This window comes from Phyllostomus hastatus, unplaced genomic scaffold (genome assembly GCF_019186645.2).
Source record: "Phyllostomus hastatus isolate PE091 unplaced genomic scaffold, TTU_PhHast_1.1 phas_scaffold_216, whole genome shotgun sequence".
NCBI lineage: Eukaryota > Metazoa > Chordata > Mammalia > Chiroptera > Phyllostomidae > Phyllostomus > Phyllostomus hastatus.
This window is the reverse complement of record NW_025334018.1, coordinates 3,774,994-3,791,686: the sequence shown is the minus strand read 5'-3', so window position 1 is coordinate 3,791,686 and position 16,693 is coordinate 3,774,994. Positions and strand designations below refer to the sequence as shown.

The 16,693-nt window shown below is 56.8% G+C and overlaps 1 protein-coding gene across 7 annotated transcripts in view; it reads right to left on the bottom strand.

Moving 5' to 3' along the window:
• The window catches only part of KCNN3 (potassium calcium-activated channel subfamily N member 3), a 145,902-nt gene that overhangs the window by 95,504 nt on the left and 33,705 nt on the right, over window positions 1-16,693 (bottom strand). For all 7 annotated transcript variants that reach the window (XR_006783144.1, XM_045816524.1, XM_045816525.1 and 4 more), the window contains exon 2: window positions 8,846-8,941. Coding sequence is in view for 6 of the 7 variants with exons in the window: in XM_045816524.1 (XP_045672480.1) it covers window positions 8,846-8,941 (96 nt within the window). In the remaining variant the exon portion in view is untranslated. The remainder of the gene's footprint in view (window positions 1-8,845; window positions 8,942-16,693) is intronic.

Sequence of the window (16,693 nt, the reverse complement as noted above, 5' to 3'; positions counted from 1 at the left end):
TCCTTACAACTGAGCATCCTTCAGGCACGGAATCCCGGACACAGCCAGGGACCCCAGAGAGCACCCGGTCCAAAGTGCCCTCATTACTGATGGCAAAACTGAGGCTGGGGGAGAAGTAATGCACCCACACTCCCACAGTGATTGGTATCCCAGACAGACAGGCTGCAGGCCCCTTGAACCAGGTGAAGGTGGCAGAGGCCCCAGGGGCGGGACAGGCACTGGGATGTTTCTTCACAGAACCCTCTCACTCACCTAGCTGCGCGTGCTGGGAGGGTGATTTCCTGTGTCTGAATCACAGAGAAGCTTCCTGAGATGTGTGCCAGCCCCCTCACTTCACAGGGCCCTGGGTGAGGCCACCGTGTGGTTTCCAAGGCAACACACAGATGCGTGCATTCGGCATCTCAGCCCCACTTCGGAGCCAGCAGGGAGGAGAGTGGGAAGTGAGGTAACACCAACTTCCCATTCACAAACACTGACTCCGAAACCGCGTCCCCCCTGTTCCCGGCCAGGGCTCAGGGGTGGAGGGCACTCTAACACCCTGGACTTCTGGAGCCAAGGAAGCTTCTGGGGCACTTGGTGAGAGGCGTTCATGTGCCTGGAAGTCAGTAACGCCCAGCAGGGTGACCGCAGAGTTCCCAACTGTCCCTCCTGGCTGGGGCAAGTCTGGACCTGCCCGGGGTGGTGGCCTTCACTCCTGATAACAGACGCCACACACGCCCCACAGAGAAGCATGACACAGGGTGACATTTCCAAGCGACAAAACAGAAAGCCAGTGCGGGCGGCTGAGGAGCCTGGCACTGCTGCAGCACCTGGCTCCCCGGCCCAGCAGCCTGGGGCGGGGGGGGCCTGGGGCGGGGGGCGATGCCGAGTGACAGCAGCAGGAGCCGTCACACCTACAGCAGGGGCAGGAGGCAGCACGCCCTCTTTGGCGAGGAAAGGGCTGGGTTAAACCCACGTGTTTAAATATTTAGCAAATAAATCTCAAACGTCACACTGAGATTACCAGGGCTGGAGTGGTCACCATGGCAATCCATGGCCAGCAGCCCACCCACGAGCGAAGAGGTGCTGGGACGGAGGCTGGTGGACAAGAGGGGACGGGGGCTGCGGGGAGGGCCGCCAATGGCATGGCCGGCCTGCAGGGGCCACCCGCAGAGGCCAGAGACCCCCGATGAGGCAGAAGCGCAGGCCGGAAGCCAGGCCTCCTCAGACCACCTCTCCGCCATCAGGGACTCAGTTTCCGCTCTGCAGGCGAGGAGAGAATCAGCCGGCCCCACCCGTGCCCCGTGTTCATCTGTTTGCGCTCACTGAAGACCTGCGGTGTGCCGGGCACGCTCCGCCCCTCCGTCCCTGCCCCGCGGGCACACGCAAGACACGGAGCCTGCACTTCCACCCGAGACACGCGGCGTCAGGGGCCAGCACCGGCACTAGGACCACCCCTAGAAAGGGCCCTTACGCAGGGCACAGGGTGGCCAGGGGACTCCGGGAGGAGAAGTACCTGTGCCGAAGCCTGGAAGTCTGGAGGTGACATCAGGCGGGCAAAAGGTCTGACCCTACGCGCGGGAACACTCCGAAAACCACGAAGCACCAGACAAGATGAGGTGACATCATCATCGCCGAGGCAGCTGCCAATGTCCCAGCCTCTCGGCTTCCTGCCTCCGGAGGCCTTCAGGCGAGGTCTCCGGGTGTCTGGACGGCGCAGGCCGCGGCGAGACCGAGCGGCTCTCCCTCCTCTCCCTCCTGTCTTCCCAGCCTCGCCAGGTGCGGGTGGGCGGGTGGGTGGTGTCCTCTGTGGATTCACAGTGGCCCCCCAGCACCGTCCCCCCGAACACCCTCCCCGTCTCCAGTCTCCCCTGTGAGCAGAGATGGACCCAGGGAGCATTCGCCAGAGGGGAGCAGGAGGCAGGTGGGAGCTTGCAGAGGAGACCGCCGTCCGGAATTCTCCTGTGGAGTTCCACACCCCCCCGCCCTGGGGCCACCCAGGGTGCTTGGAGCCCCCTCCTCATCTCTGGGCAGCAGGCCTACGGGGAGGAGCCCATGTCCTCAGACCAAGCAGGCCTTGAGATCTCAGGGGTCCCCGATCTGTCAGCTCAAAAGGAGTGCCTCGGCCACTGGGCCATCTCTGAGCCCTGTGAGGGCAGTTCAAATGCGTCAGCCAACTAGCCAGAGACACCGTCAGGAAGTGTCTTCCAGGGGCCTGCAGGGATGGAGACCCCAGCCCCACAGGGATCAGGCAGCAGCCATCTCCCCTGGAGGACAAACACACCTTCCTTCTGTCCTCCCTCTGCTCCCCTAAACTACTACAGGCCAGTCTCACCCCAAACACGCACACCTTACATCACGGCACTTCTTAGCCTGGGTCGCAGTGGGTCAAGGTCTAGGACAAGCAGTTTCCAAAGGCAGGGACTAGGTCTCAGTGACTCCTGAATCCTCAGGGCCTGACACAAAGTAGTCCTCACGCTCCAGGTGCGCTGGGGGTGTGCCTCGAGCCCACTTCCTTCCCCGGGGAGGAGGGAGGCTGCAGACGCAGAGTGAGACCAGCTGGAACCACCCTGCCCACTCCCTGGTGGGCAGGCACCACCAGCTCATTCAGCCGGGAAACCCCCCCGAGTGTCTGGGAAAGGGGCACCTCCTGCATCCCCAATGCCCACGCCCCTGTGACGGCGGGTTGTGTGCGCCCAGGAGGGCACTCAGCCCGTGGGGCATCAGGCCACAGGCAAGCCTTTCTGCAGCGTGAGCTGTCTCCTGACTATAATTTATGTCCTATAATTTGAAGTAATTTCACTGTCAGCTGAGAACACTATTAGTATTTAATAAAAATATCCACTTTTACATACCCAATAAATTAAAAGCATCCCCTTCTACTGGTCCCCTGTGTTTCCGGCCGATGAGGCTGAGGGCCCACGTCTCCTAGCTATCATGGTTCCCTGGCGCTGGAGGTGGACTGACAGGTGCCAGCGGCCAGTGCCAGATCTTGAGGGGATTGATGCGTCCAGACAAGAGTGGACACCCACCTTTTGATCTGATTGCTACTTCTGCTTTGGATGTGGCCCATAACCACAAACTGAAATTATCTTTAAATTTCCCATCCACACACGGAACACATGGAATCTCCCACTGACCCACAAGTCCTGTCCTGGGCTCACAGCAGCCCCCAGTGTAACTCCACAAACACTGGCTGAGCCCCTGCAGTGCCCCGGGGGCTGCCCTGCCACTCCCTGCCCCAGGGCTTCATCCGGAACAGCCAGGCTCCTCTCCCAGCTCCTCTCCAGAGGTGGGTCTGGCTGGGCCGCCCACCTTGTCCCTTCCCCCACCCCTGGCCCCAGGCTCCGAGGAGGAGCACTTCCTGTCTGGGGCACTTGGTCCCTTCTCCTCCTGCGTGCTCCTGGAGCAGAACCTGGTTACTGCTTCTCCCTCTTGGCCGGCCCCTTTCCGACAGCCGAGGGACCCACGCAGTCTCTCCAGGCTGCACAAACCGACCACGCATCCCTCCCTCACACTGCGTCCTCGCCGGCTCCCACTCTGGTGTCCCTCTGTCCACAGCCGCCCCTCTTAGCAGACTGGCAGGGGTTCACTGTCTCCACCCTCTCACCGCCCACTCAGGTCCCCTTCCCCACCACGGCCTGGTGACGGCCACTCCCAGGGACTGTGCTAAGAAGGGGCACAACGACCTCCCCAGGGCCTAATGCAACTCCTCGACCTCCCCGTGGCACACGCTACATCCCTTCTCTGCCCTTGGCTCGGTGACTCACGCCTCCTGAGCCTCCTCTGAGCCCCCACTGCTCCTTTTCCAGACCCTCTGTGGACCCCTCTTCCTCCTCCCACTTCCCACCTCGCCAGCACCCCTCCAGGGATCCGTCCTGGGCCTTCCTCCACCCCACTGCCCCTGCTGATGCGGCCCTGGCCTCTGTGTCACTGCCCAGGAGGCAACTGCATGCCCACCCGCCTGCCCCCCAAACCTCAAACTCAATATGCCTAAAACTGACCTGCTTATCATTCCCCATCCGACTTCCTTCTGTGGTTTCAATTTTAATAAATGGTGCTCCCAGCGGCTGCGTTACCCAAGCAACTCCAGCTGCCTCCTCTTCCTACAGACAGAACCTCCATCCTGACTGGTGACCAGGTCTGGTCAATTCCACCTGCTCAACGTTTCTCAAGTCCAGCTCTTGTCTTGCCTGGTTCAAAACATGACCATCCCCTACCTGGACAATGGTAACATGCTTCCAACTCACCTTTCTCCCTCAGAAATTGGCCCTTTCAACGTTTGACATGCTGCAGCTAAAATGCAAATCTGATCATCACTCCCCCCAGCTTGAACCCCTTCCATGGTGTCTACTGTTGCCTGCAGGACATTTCCAAAACCCTTCAGTGAGACAGACCAGGACCTGCTGGTCCTGCCCACACCCCACAGCGGACCTGCCCCCTGCTCAGGCCCTCGTCCCAGAGGCGGTCCAAGGGTGCGCTGCAGTTTCCCAGCTCGGGGCCTTTGTTGATTTGGAGACCTCTGTGTGGTGTGTTCCTCCCACCCTGTTTGCCAGGCAAACACCTCCTCATTTAAGAGAAGGTGTTTTGCATATATTATCTAATTCAATCTGCACAACAACCCTTTGTGGTAGGTACTATTATTAGTCCCATTTTGCAGGAAGGAAATAGACTAAGAGGGATTAAGTAACTTCCTAAAGGTCACCATACACGCTACAATGTGTCAAAAGGCAGAATTTGAACCTATGCCAAACTACTCTAAAGTCCATGTTCTCAGCCACCTGCCACCCTCCCCTCCAGGGTGGCACTGGAGGCAGGGATCAGACATAGATTTATTGAAGGTTGACAACCCCTTGGAGAAGCAAAGGTTCTTGCAGGGTTTCGAGCACCGAGAACCGGACTCCAGCCCCAGCTCTGCACAGAGGAGATCTTGTACGTAAATGTTGAATGAATGAGCCGAATGGGTGGTTAAGAGTAGGGGAGGGAGGAGGCCGGGGCCGGAGAGAGTCCCATGTCTTGTGTGTGGAGCCAGGGACGTGCCAGTGGCATCGAAAACGAGAGCCTGCAGCCTGGGAGGCTGCCGCTGCCTGTCTGGGAGCGGGCGATTCCCAAACCACAAGGGTGAGAGGACTCTCCAAGGGAGAGGAAGGCTTTCAGTGTGTTGGTAAGTAAACATAATGCTGGTTTTCTGTGTTTTCATTTCTTTCCAGGACACACTGGCCTGAGGACTACAGACGCCTGAGCCTTTGAAAGCTGTGCGCTCCACAACAGCGAGACAGGCGGGATGAGCAGAGCCGGAGGCCATCTCCCAGCTCCAGCGGCTGCCTGGCAGGAAACCTCGTCCTCCCTGCTCCCGAGCCAGGCGGAGTGGAGGTGCCGGGGAAGCCCGCTTCCTCCCAGAGGGAGGGCAGATCCTCCGAAACCTTGTGCTGCCCATCGAGGGACACCCTCCCCCAAGGAGCAGAGACCCCCAGGCCTGGGCAGGCCCACAGAGGTAGAAGGGGCTCATGCCCTGGGGAGGGAGGGGTGCGCCAGCCACCTCTGAGCCAGAGGCTCTCCGACTTAAAGCCTGAGTCTGACTGAGAGTTACCCAATAATGTTCCAGAATTCTTCTTCCTCAAAACACAAGTTGTCCAAACTGACAGACAGGAACACTAGTCTAGAAGGTGCCCCAGCAGCATGTATGGGCGGGGCCAGGGCCTGGAGCCTGGAGGTGAGTGTCGGCGGCAGGGCTGGGGGACGTGGAGGCCAGGTCATCTGGCCCCTGCTAAAACTTAGCCAAGTGACCAGCAACTGGTATGCATGACAGAAGTGACAAGCAGATCCTGACCACAGCCCCTGACATCACCCTGTGGAGCAATGAGCCACACATTGTGTGTCACTTGACCCTGGCCAGCTTCACAACAGGTGAGCAGCAGCTGGCCGTTCCGACAGACGGTGCCGTCCGAGAGCTCCGCTCTGGACAAGTGCTGGCAGTCCGCACCCCTCAGGAAGCAGGTCCCCCGCTGGCTGCACACCACACCTCGATCGGAGAATCACAGAACTGGGGGGCTTGCCCTGGCCGGCACGGCTCAGTTGGTCAGGTGTCATCTCATGAAGCAACAGGTCACCAGTCCGATTCCCGGTCAGGGCACGTGCCTGGCTTGCAGGTTGGGGCATGTGCAAGAGGCAAGTGATAGATGTTTCTCTCCCTCTCTTTCTCCCTACCTCCCCCTTTCTCTAAATAAGAAATAAATAAAATCTTTTAAAAAATTGCAGGCTTAGGATCCCCAATTAACAGATGAGGAACCTGAGGTGAAATCCACAGAACTAAGCAATGGTCTAAATTTTGCTTTTGAAACCAGACACACCGAATCCGGCACCCTTTCCCCTTTCATTCAAAACATGCACAACAAACACCTCTTTGAAATGCAAAGATTAATGACATCACTGTCCCTGAGGTAGGATGGAACAGAAAATTACAGTGTGATCCATACAAGGGGTATAGGCATAGGAACAAGCCCTCCCCACGCCCCCCCACCCCCCATGACAATCTGGGCCCAAACCACTCCTATTTCCCTCTGGCAGGAGAAGGCCCATCTACGTGCAGAAAGAACTTTGCTGGAAAGGTAAGAGGCACAGAGGGAGCCAGACACCAGTGACTCCACGGGTCAAGTAGGATAAAGGGCTGGGCGATGAGCTGAGCATGCAGGCAGGGCCGGGCTAGAGTGGAGAGGACGCCCAGGCACCTGCCAGTACCAGGCGGCCGTGACAGTGGCCATCTGGTGGGCCCAGCTTGTACACGAACGAGGCCCAGCTGGAAACAGTGGGGCAGAAAAGGGACTGAAGTTTTCATTTTGCGAAAGCCCACTCGGCACTCTCTGCTGTTACAACCCCTCAAGAGCTCAATGAGGTGGTCGTGTGACAGCCACACTTCAGACGGGAAACTGGCCCAGAGAGCTGTCACTGGCCCGAGGTCACGCAGGCTGAAGTGTCCAGCCAGGATTCCAACCACTGATTCCACTTCGTTTCTCCAAACTGTGAGGCCAGGCCAAGGGAAGTGACTACAACAGCATCTTCTACAGCCCACAATTAGGACAAAGCAAAGATTAGCCATGAGCTGAGGATGAGACAAAGGGTGCCCATCCAGGCACTGGCCTGTCAGCAACATGGCCCTGCCACCAGGCCAGAGCCAAGGTCACAGCTGCAGCCAGGCCAGGCCACACGTGAGAGCGAAGGCTGCAGGCCCTGAGCTGGGGACGAGCCCCGGGAGAGTCAGAGGGAGGGCAGCGCCAGTCCCAGAGCCCGGGGTGGAGAGAGGAGGCCGTGAGGCTGAGAAGGCCCGCTGCAGGCCATGGCTGGGAACTGCCCTTCTGCCCCGACCCCCCTCAAGCCCGCATCGTGGCTGGACTTGATGATTCTGCCATCTTCTCTGCGCACGGGTCAGGGTGATCTGCAGCAACACGGACACCCGACAGGCGAGGACACGGGGGCTGAGAGGGGCTGAGGGGCTCCCTGGTGTGTGACTGGTTTGGGAAGCTGAAACCTGGCCTGAGGCTCAGAGTGGCTCCGGGCCCCATCTTGGTTCCCGCCCCTGCCCCTCTGCGCACACTCCTGCCCCTTTCCAGCCCAGTCCTGGGCTGACTGGACAGTAGTCTAGGTTGAAAGCCACACACTTTGTCCAGTCCGAGCTCCGTGACGGCATCTGGGACTGTCAACCCTTGGAGCACATCTCTCTGAGCACCCACAACTCCAGAGACTCAACAGTCCCAGCCTTCTGGACTAGTGTCATCTGGTTGTCGGCAGACTGGGGCCCTGCCAAGGGGGCCCGGAGCCAGAGCAGCGCCCCGACACTCAGCAGGAAAGCCGGCCCACTCTCTCGAGGGAGCTGCGCACACCACGTCTGTCTGTGCGGCCAATCCACCCCAAAAACGGTGAGTAACAAAGGATTACTCGGTTCACCAAGCATTCTCTCACACGCCCCTCACTCCACCCTCACAACGACTGGTGAAGTATGGAATTAAACCGTCATATTCCAGATGAAAAAGGTTCACATGTTCCAAGCCAGAAAGGTCACAGGACTGGCCAGACACACCGTGGGAAGAGGTCATGGCTGAGGCCTAACTCCCGAGGTCCCAACTCTGAGTTCTGGTCTTTGTCACTCGTTTGCCACTGCCCAGTTGGGAATCTATCTGTGCTCCTCCAGCCAAAGGACTAGGAGTACATCCAGATTCACAAGTGTGAGAAAGAACACCTGGACATCCAGGTCCCCAGCACGGCAGGGCAGCCGGGAGGGCCAGCGATGGCAGAAACCCACCGCCAGGAGAAGACGCCACAGGCCTGTTCACTCCCGCCTGCCCTCTCCAGACCAGGCCCGGCATCTCACCCTCCGCCAGCCAACCAGAAGCGCCCCCCAAACACCTGCCAGTATTTCCCAGGACGGTGTCCAGAGGCAGTAGAGTCCACACCACATGGAAACACAGACTCCTGGTGGTGTTCGGTGCAGTGCGTGTGCATGTGAGCACACGCACACGCAGGAGGACACGCGTGGGTCTATCTCACTGGGGGTATTCGTGGCTCCAGTTCAGAAAGGATCCAGTGAGGGAGGAAAGTCAAAGCAACTCATGGGGGCTCCCACAGTACCCCTAAACCGTTCGCCTCTGGATTCCCCCAGTAAAAATAACGTCACAGTTGTTCCTAAGCCACAGGGCGGCCTCACAGTGCCTCTCCCGCGAGGGTCCAGACCCTGAGAAGAGCCACAGTCTTGGACACCATCTTATGAAATCAACGGAGTAGCTGCTTAGAAGGTGACTTTGGGGGTCGGGACGGGCTCAGCCCGGCGAGAGAAAATGGCCACTGCACGAGAGGTCAGGGCCAGGACACCTACCTGGACTTCACGTGTGTGATAGGCGATGATCAAGCCCAAGAGGATGATGGTGGACAAACTGATAAGGCATTTCAGGGCCAACGAAAACATGGAATCCTGCAGGAGAAACGGAGAGAGAGGATTAGGGAGGGCCGGGAACAGGGTGTCTCATTTTGCTCTGAGGCCACCTGAAGGTGGAGGCCTGGGGGCAAAGGAGGGACTGTCACCAGCAAGTGCCTCAGGCCGGGCCCTGGGCTGCTGCCAGCCCGGCAGCGGCCCCCCACCCCAGCCTCTGTGCTCTCAGGCTTAAGCACATCCACCTTTCTGGGATGAACTCTACTTGGGCGTGATACATTAGGTTTGTTCTCCACGGCCAGATCCAGTTTGCTGATGCGTTGTTTAGAATTTTTGCCTCTCTGCTCGTAAGTCACCCAAACACAATTCTTTCTTTGTGTTGCTATTAAATGGTTTGGGCATCAATCTGTGCCAGCACAGGCCTCCCTTTTCTCTTAACAATCCTAACCCAGAGGATTCCTGAGGTCCTTCCCTCCTTGACCATGCAGAACTGTTTCAGGAATGAATTAGAATGTCCTGGCAGCTGCTCTCATTTCCTGTTTTAGGTCAAGGGCAGGGAGGGAAGCGAGGGCGACAGCGGAGCCACTGGAGAGAGAAAGGGGCTGAGCACAGGAGCCAAGAGGGGTCCTGGGCAAGAGACAGCCCCTGAGGGACCCTCCGTGGAGGGGGGGAGGGGATGCAGGTGGGCTACCTGGCCTACGCTGCAGGCTTCCAGCCCCGGGGCAGCTTGAAGACTCACACGTTAGGGAGCTCGAGCTCGGGGGCTAACCCAGGGGTCCACACCCTCCTGACATGGCCACTGGCTGCGTGACCTCGGGCTGCTCATCCTCATCTCCGTGCTTTGCTGCCTCCAGGGCCACGTGGGGGTAACCTACCTCATGGGTCTGCTGCAGAAAAGAAAGGAAATTGGTGCACGTGAGCGCACGGCCCAGTGCCTGGCCACGGAAGGGTCAGCTACCACCGGCATCTGCTTTGCCTCCTCTACAAACTCAGGGTGACTGTGCCTTCCTGGGCGTTTGAAAGCCAACGAGTAGAGATGGCTCCCAACCCCTCAGGAAGGGAGGAACCCAGCTTTCAGCAAAGGTAGCAGATGAAAGGCAGGTGACCTGGATATCCTGAGAGATGGATGTCGCATGAGAAACAGCCCCTGGGCTCCCAGAGCTGGGGTCATAATGGCACCCCATTTCAGTAAAGCACCTTGCAGTTTATGAAGTGCTTTCACACACCGGGTCTCATCCCCCCTCACAGCAGCCCTTGGCCTTGCTCCCAGCTTTACAGCATCACAGGCAAAGACTCAGAGAGGTAAGTGACTTGTGAAAGAGTTCAAAGCTAAGTAAGGCCTCCGACTCCCAGATTATAGCACTGCCCACAAGCCCTCAGCCCACTCTCCAATGGGAAACAGAGTAGAAAAGTGAGAAGAGTCCATTAACCAGACCCAAATGACAGCTTAGGACAATAATGGAAGGTATTTCAGAGGTAGGATATGATTAACGGCCTGCCGAAATCTACAACAAAGCTGGGGTAGGGGTGGGGGAATCAAGAGAGAAGACATCACTGTCAAGAAAGCTTTGAGCCCTGGCCGGGTGGCTCAGCCAGTCCGGCCCTTGCCCCACACACTGAAAGGCTGCGGGTTTGATCCCCGGTCAGGGCGTGCGCGTGCAGGAGGCAGCCCACCAGCGTCTCTCTCATGTCAGTGTCTCTCTCTCTCTCCCCCCTCCTCCTCCCTCCCTTCCTCTCTCTCTAAAATCAATAAAACATATCCTAGGGTAAAGATTAAACAGAAAAGAGGGAGTTTTCGGAGACAGAGTGCGCTCAACCACCCTCTGCAGGCTGAGAGGGCACGGAGCGGCTCTCCCTGGTGTCTGCTGACCCACTGTGCATTTGCTGGACACAGTTCCTGGGCCCGCTTTATGCTGGGCATGAGCTAGCACCGGGGTCCAAGAGCAAACTAAGGAAGTAGCTTGTTCATTCGTTGTTCCGTTCGTTCATGACCATTCCAACCACTTCTCGTGTCTTGAGCGCCTACTACATGCCCGACAGTGACTGGGTGCCCTGAGATGTCTGCAGAGATTCCCTGCCCACCGGGAGCTGCCCAAGGGGCTCACACACCAACTCCGACTTCCTGCACTGCGGGGTCGTCCCCGTGGGGGAAGCTCTCCGCTCTGTGCTGCCCGGACGGTGATCTGCACGCAAGCGGCTTTCCTCTGGCCTCTGCCACAGTCTGCGGTTCGCTGGCGAGCAGCCTGCGTTCGCTCACTCGCACGGACGCACGGGGACTGGTGGCGTGCTGCTCCAGTTACAGGCACAGCGAGAGACAGATCACAGTTCCAGGCCTCGCGAAGGTTTTGGTCTGCAAAAGCACTACTCGACGCCTGAAACGTGACCCAAATCCCAGGCCTAGATGGGGCTGCAAGAGCAGGCAGTGAGTCCAGGGACACTCAGACTGTCTCAGGACGAGACAAACCTCCCCACAGGAGCCAAATGAAAACAGCTCACACTGTTTGGGGATCAGAAATGACCATAACTTTCTCCTCGAAGGGGTCTTCGGGCGTCTGGGGAGCATCACGCCTCCCCTGGGAAGGAGGGGCTGCACATTTCAACCTCTAATTTATTGCTTTTGGCAGAAATTAACTGAAATCACTATCCAAGTCTATTTCCATCATTTTTAGAGGAAGAGGTGAAGGGACGGGGGCCAGGGGCTGTCTCCTCTCCTTTCAACCTCTTCCTTTGTTCTAGAACCCGGAGCCTTGACATAAGAGGCGACTCCCGCCGGCTCCGTGGTTCGGGCTGGTGCGCGCCCTGGCGAGCTCTGGCCCCGAGGGGAGATGAGTGGTGCCTGGGACCAGCAGGAACACTCGCTGCTTCACAGATCTCCTCGCTTCTCTCTCACACATCAATAAAAAATGAACTATCAACTATCAACCATTTTTAATAGCTGGAAAACATGTCAACAGATTCTGGCTGGACTAGAAATGTTGTCTATTTGGTAAAATGTTTAATTATCATCTTTTCTTTGCTGCCTGGACTCCAATGAAGCTTGAAATCGATACAGTTCTTGGGTGATGACAGCGACTCAGGGCTGGCTAATTAGCTGCCGCACACCATGGGCTGGGGCGCCTGCCACACCTGCTCTCCCCACTCACGCCACCCGAGGGCCCATGGGATCCCCTGGCCTCGAAGGGAGTCCTGTGGTCATCTGGTCAATCCTTCTCCCCTGCAACTCAGAACTTTTCAACAACAGAGTAATAATCCTTAACACACAGGAATGCTTAGGAATTACGTCCCAACAGATAGGAGTTGTTTTTAGCCTTGATTGGTGTGGCTCAGTGGACTGAGTGCCAGCCTGTGAACCAAAGGGTCGCCGGTTCAATTCCCAGTCAGGGCACATGCCTGGGCTGCAGGCCAGGTCCCCAGTAGCAGGCACATGAGAGGCAACCAACCACACATAGATGTTTCTCTCCCTCTCTTTCTCCTTCCTTTCCCCTCTCTCTAAAAATAAATAAAATCTTTAAAAAAATGAGTTGTTTGAAAACCATTTATTCATCAATGCCCCAAAATATCGGGGTGGCCAAGTGAACCTGAGAACAGCCAGCAGTGGAACACTGTGTAGTCACTTCAGACCATTGCCATGCAGAATATTTGACAATGTGAGGAAAGGTTCAGGATGTACCATGTTTTTCGGACCATAAGACACACCTAGGTTTTAGAGGAAAATAGAAATAAAAATTCTGAGGCAAAAAATGTGGTAAAATATTTAATAACATAAATAAGATAATATTTCACCAGTGTAAGTGTAAACAGAACTCAACAGCAGCATTAACAACTATTATTCCTCCCAAACTGGGAGGAGGGGGTGCATCTTACAGTCCAAAAAACACAGTAATATCAAGTGAAAAACCCAGCCTCCAAAATTGTGCATATGGTACATTTCCAATTATGTTTAGATTTGTTGCTTTTTAATGTAAAAAAAGACTGAAAATACAGAATCGTGCGGTGAAGCAGCAGGCAGGGCACTCTACTCACAGCCACACGCTCCTTGCGGGGAGAGACTGCGGTGGACTCAGGACACACTGCGCTGACACCGACCGTCTCGGGCGCTCGGAGCACAATGGGTGCTTAATAAGTACTTCCTGGAACTACTTAGAGATGGTACTTTTACTTTTACCCGACATTTACTGAGGCTGACTGTGTACCAGGTCTCAGACTGGACCTGTACACAATTTAACTCACATCCTTAGCCTGCAGATGAGGTACTAATGTCTCCATTTCACTAACAAAGAAACTCAGGGTCGGAGAGGTGAAGCGGCTTTCCCAGGGCCACACACTAGCCCAGGTTTTAGTTGTTTGCCAGATCTGTTTACGTACCACGTTCCCCCTTTCCTGCACCCAAACCCAGCTTCCGTGTGAGATGGGGTGCCTCTCTTTCTAGCGGAGGCTGGCTACAGCCATGCGGTGCCACGGAGTCGGAGGGTGACTCACAGGACACCCGCACCCACGTGCTCTCTGCTCTGCTCCGGGCCCCCAGCCCACCCTCCACGGGCCTGTGGTTTCTCGGGGATGATAACACCTGTAGGAAAGCACTGCAGTAGGGCCTGCAGGCAAGGTGGGCATCACCAGCTCACTTTCACAGGGGAGGAAACACAGGTCCCGAGAAATTAATTTGTCCAAGGATGTGCCAACAAATGGCAAAGTCAGGACCAAAGAAGCAGGGATTTACTCCTGACCTTCCCGCCTCCAGGTCGAGTGCTGCCCACCGACTCCCCCGCCTGCCCCAGGGGGGCCGGCCCGAGCCTCTGGTGTCCGCAGGGAGGCTCTCAGACCCCTCCAGGCCTTCCTCCCTGAAGCTCTGCAGTGTGATGGGGAGCGCTCCCAGTTTCTGAGCCAGCCAAGTAAATTCCTCTCTGCTTGACTTGTGGCTTCCAAAGACAGGCCGGGAACTGTGATGATCACACTGGATCTTCCCAGGGACACTGAAGCTCTAAGTGTGTTTTGGTGTTTGGGACATTTGAAAGGAACAGAAAACTGTGCTTGCAGGCAGAGTCCTGGAGGCACTCAGGCAGAAGTGAAATGCCAGCTTCACGGAGGTGAACGTGTGCAGGTGCCTTCCCCAGCCAAGCTGATGCCCAGAGTGCATGTGTGCGCATTCATGTGCGTGTGCGTGTGTGTGCACAGACATGTGGTCCATTCATGATTTTTGTCACTGGCTGGAACCCCGAAGGGGAAGAGGTGATACCATCTCAAGTCTGCATTTACTGAATTAAGATCTATGTTTTGTGCTTTCAATTTGGGAAATAATTGATTTAAAAGTCTTTTATGTTTAATAAGGTCAACTTTTCCTTCAATTTCATGGAGAGGCTCCAAAACTGATTGAGATTCAGCATCAGCTTAATACTGTGACTCCGTTATGGTTGTCCTAATTAGACACTCTGGCTAATTAATGCTATGCAAATTAAAACCTCACCCATGGGCAGGTAAGACCACAGTCCTGGTTGCTGCCGTCTGCAGAGGCAAGGCTTCAGTCCTCAGCCCGAGGCCCCACAGCAGCCTCAGGCCCTGCCTTCGTCCGTCCCCTGCTCGCACGCTGCCCCTCCCCCGACCGCTTCTCCTCCCACCCTCTCTGCGTCTTTCACCTTCACGCTCACCTCTTAGTGCAGCCTCTCCCTCCCAGGTTGAGCTGCCTCATTAAAGTATAATCACGGCACCTCCTGGCAACCTCAGAGGGACAGCCCAGCCTGGCTCCCACTGGAAGTCAGCCACCAGAACCCTGTTTGGGTCACCCGTGGTCCAGAGTGGAATCGCTCCAACCCTCTGCCTCCTTTGGAATGTCCACCTTGAGCGCACGGTGAACAGATCTCCGACACGCCTAGGAAGGGACACGTTTCAAGCACCCGGGATGCTTCATAACCGAGCCCCGAGTCCTGAGAGGGCTCAGGAGCTGGGCCCTGGGCGTGGATCTGAGGGCCCTCTGCAGAGAACGCCTGGCTCTGGATAAGGCACTCCACCCTTCTAGGCCTCGGGCCCCCAGGAAAACTCAACTCTGGGACAAACAGTCCCTGAAGTTCAGCTAAGCCGAACAGCCAGGAGCACTGAAGCACACTGGCCACGACACACACCCAGCTCACAGGGACACCCCAAACCTTCCCTTTCTCTTCCCAAGTGCTTCTGTACATGACGAAACTGTGAGTGTGAACTCACTCACGCCACCTTCTCCTCAGACAGGACGAGGCAGCCCACAAAGAAGATCATCGTTGTCTCTCTCTCTCTAAGTAACATGGGATTTTCAATCAAATCACCAAAACTCAAGTCACATCTTCGCTGCCCACTGACTGTGTGACACTGGACCTGACCCTTAACCTCTCTGGGCCTCTGCTCCTTTCCCTGCGAGCCAGGTCTAACAGGCCTCTGCTCACCTTGCCCGTGGTGCCGGAGGATGAAACAAAACAACACCTGTGAAGAAACGGATTCTCTTCTCACACAGAGAAAAACTCGCATTCTGCTGTCAGTGCAGGCAGACTCAGTCGGGGCCGCTGACCACACCTCCAGCACCAGCACTTTGGGGTTGCGACAGCTGACAAAGAGGCTCCCCGAGTTTCAGAGACACCTTCGGCGACTGCAGGGGACCAGATGCCCGTTCCTGCGTCCATTCGCACGTACACACTTACTGAGCACTTGCTCCACCCAGGCTCTTTGCTGAGCATTCGAAAAATGTCAGGGGTTCCTCCCCACCCCACACCGCCCCACCCCCCCACACCGAGCCTGAATCCCACCAGGCAGATGAAGGGGCAGGTGAGCAAGGCCTGGGACAGTCAGACATGGACGGGAAGCCCAGGTAGACAGAGAAGACCTGCAAGTGGCTCCTGAGTGGCCAGCGCATGACCAGAGGAGGTGACCACAGAGAGGCAGCTGAAGCCGAACTTCACTCTCCGTCCTGAGTGTGAGGTGAGAGTGCAGACAAACCCAAGATGCTGCCTGCTGAGGGTGCGGGCTCTCCGCACGCACTGTGCAGGTGAGGGGTCACATCTCCTGTGCAGCACCTGCCAGAGCTGAGCGCTGAGTCTGGATACTCCAAGCCCCCTGGGTGGGTGGGTGGGGGCATGTCTTTACCAGGCCCCAGGGGCTGGACGTGGGGCTGAATATCCCTGTGGCCTTTCCTGCCTCTGAGTTACCTTGCAGGGAGCTTCCGCTCCGGCTTGCTTCCCCTGCCCCCAATGCCTGGGGAATGCCTGAGGCATATTCCCAGTGAGGAAAAGCCAAGGTGAAATCACCCACACTATCTGCTCTGTCCAACACCCGGATTGGGACACTCTGAGCCAGCTGACCAGGACGAGGAGGGGGTGGCCTGCCCTGTACCCATGGGAAGAGGGCCTTTTGGAACCCTGTGCTCAGTCCTTATGTCCGTAGACCCACCATCTAACGTGGCAGTCTGTTCCTGGACTAGATGCCATGCAGGGTAACCTCTGCACCAAGAACCCACTGTCCCAGCCTGGGCCTCGCAACCTTCCAGAACAGACCCCACCTGGTGCCACCCTGTCAGCCGCTCACTCTGCTGCGGCAACCAGAGCACCTGTCACCGTCAAGCCCCATCTACCTGCTGATGTTCGCTGTCTCCACCCACCGGCGTGGAGGCCCCAGAAGGGCAGGAATTTTAGCCTTCATTTGTCTGCCTCTATGTCTCTGGGCCTAAGACATTGTCCAGCACACAGTAGGTCAAGAAATATTGGATATTGAATATTTGAATGAAGGGAGCAAAATGCTGAGATGTGTCAAGCAGATAGGCACTTCCATCCTGAAACT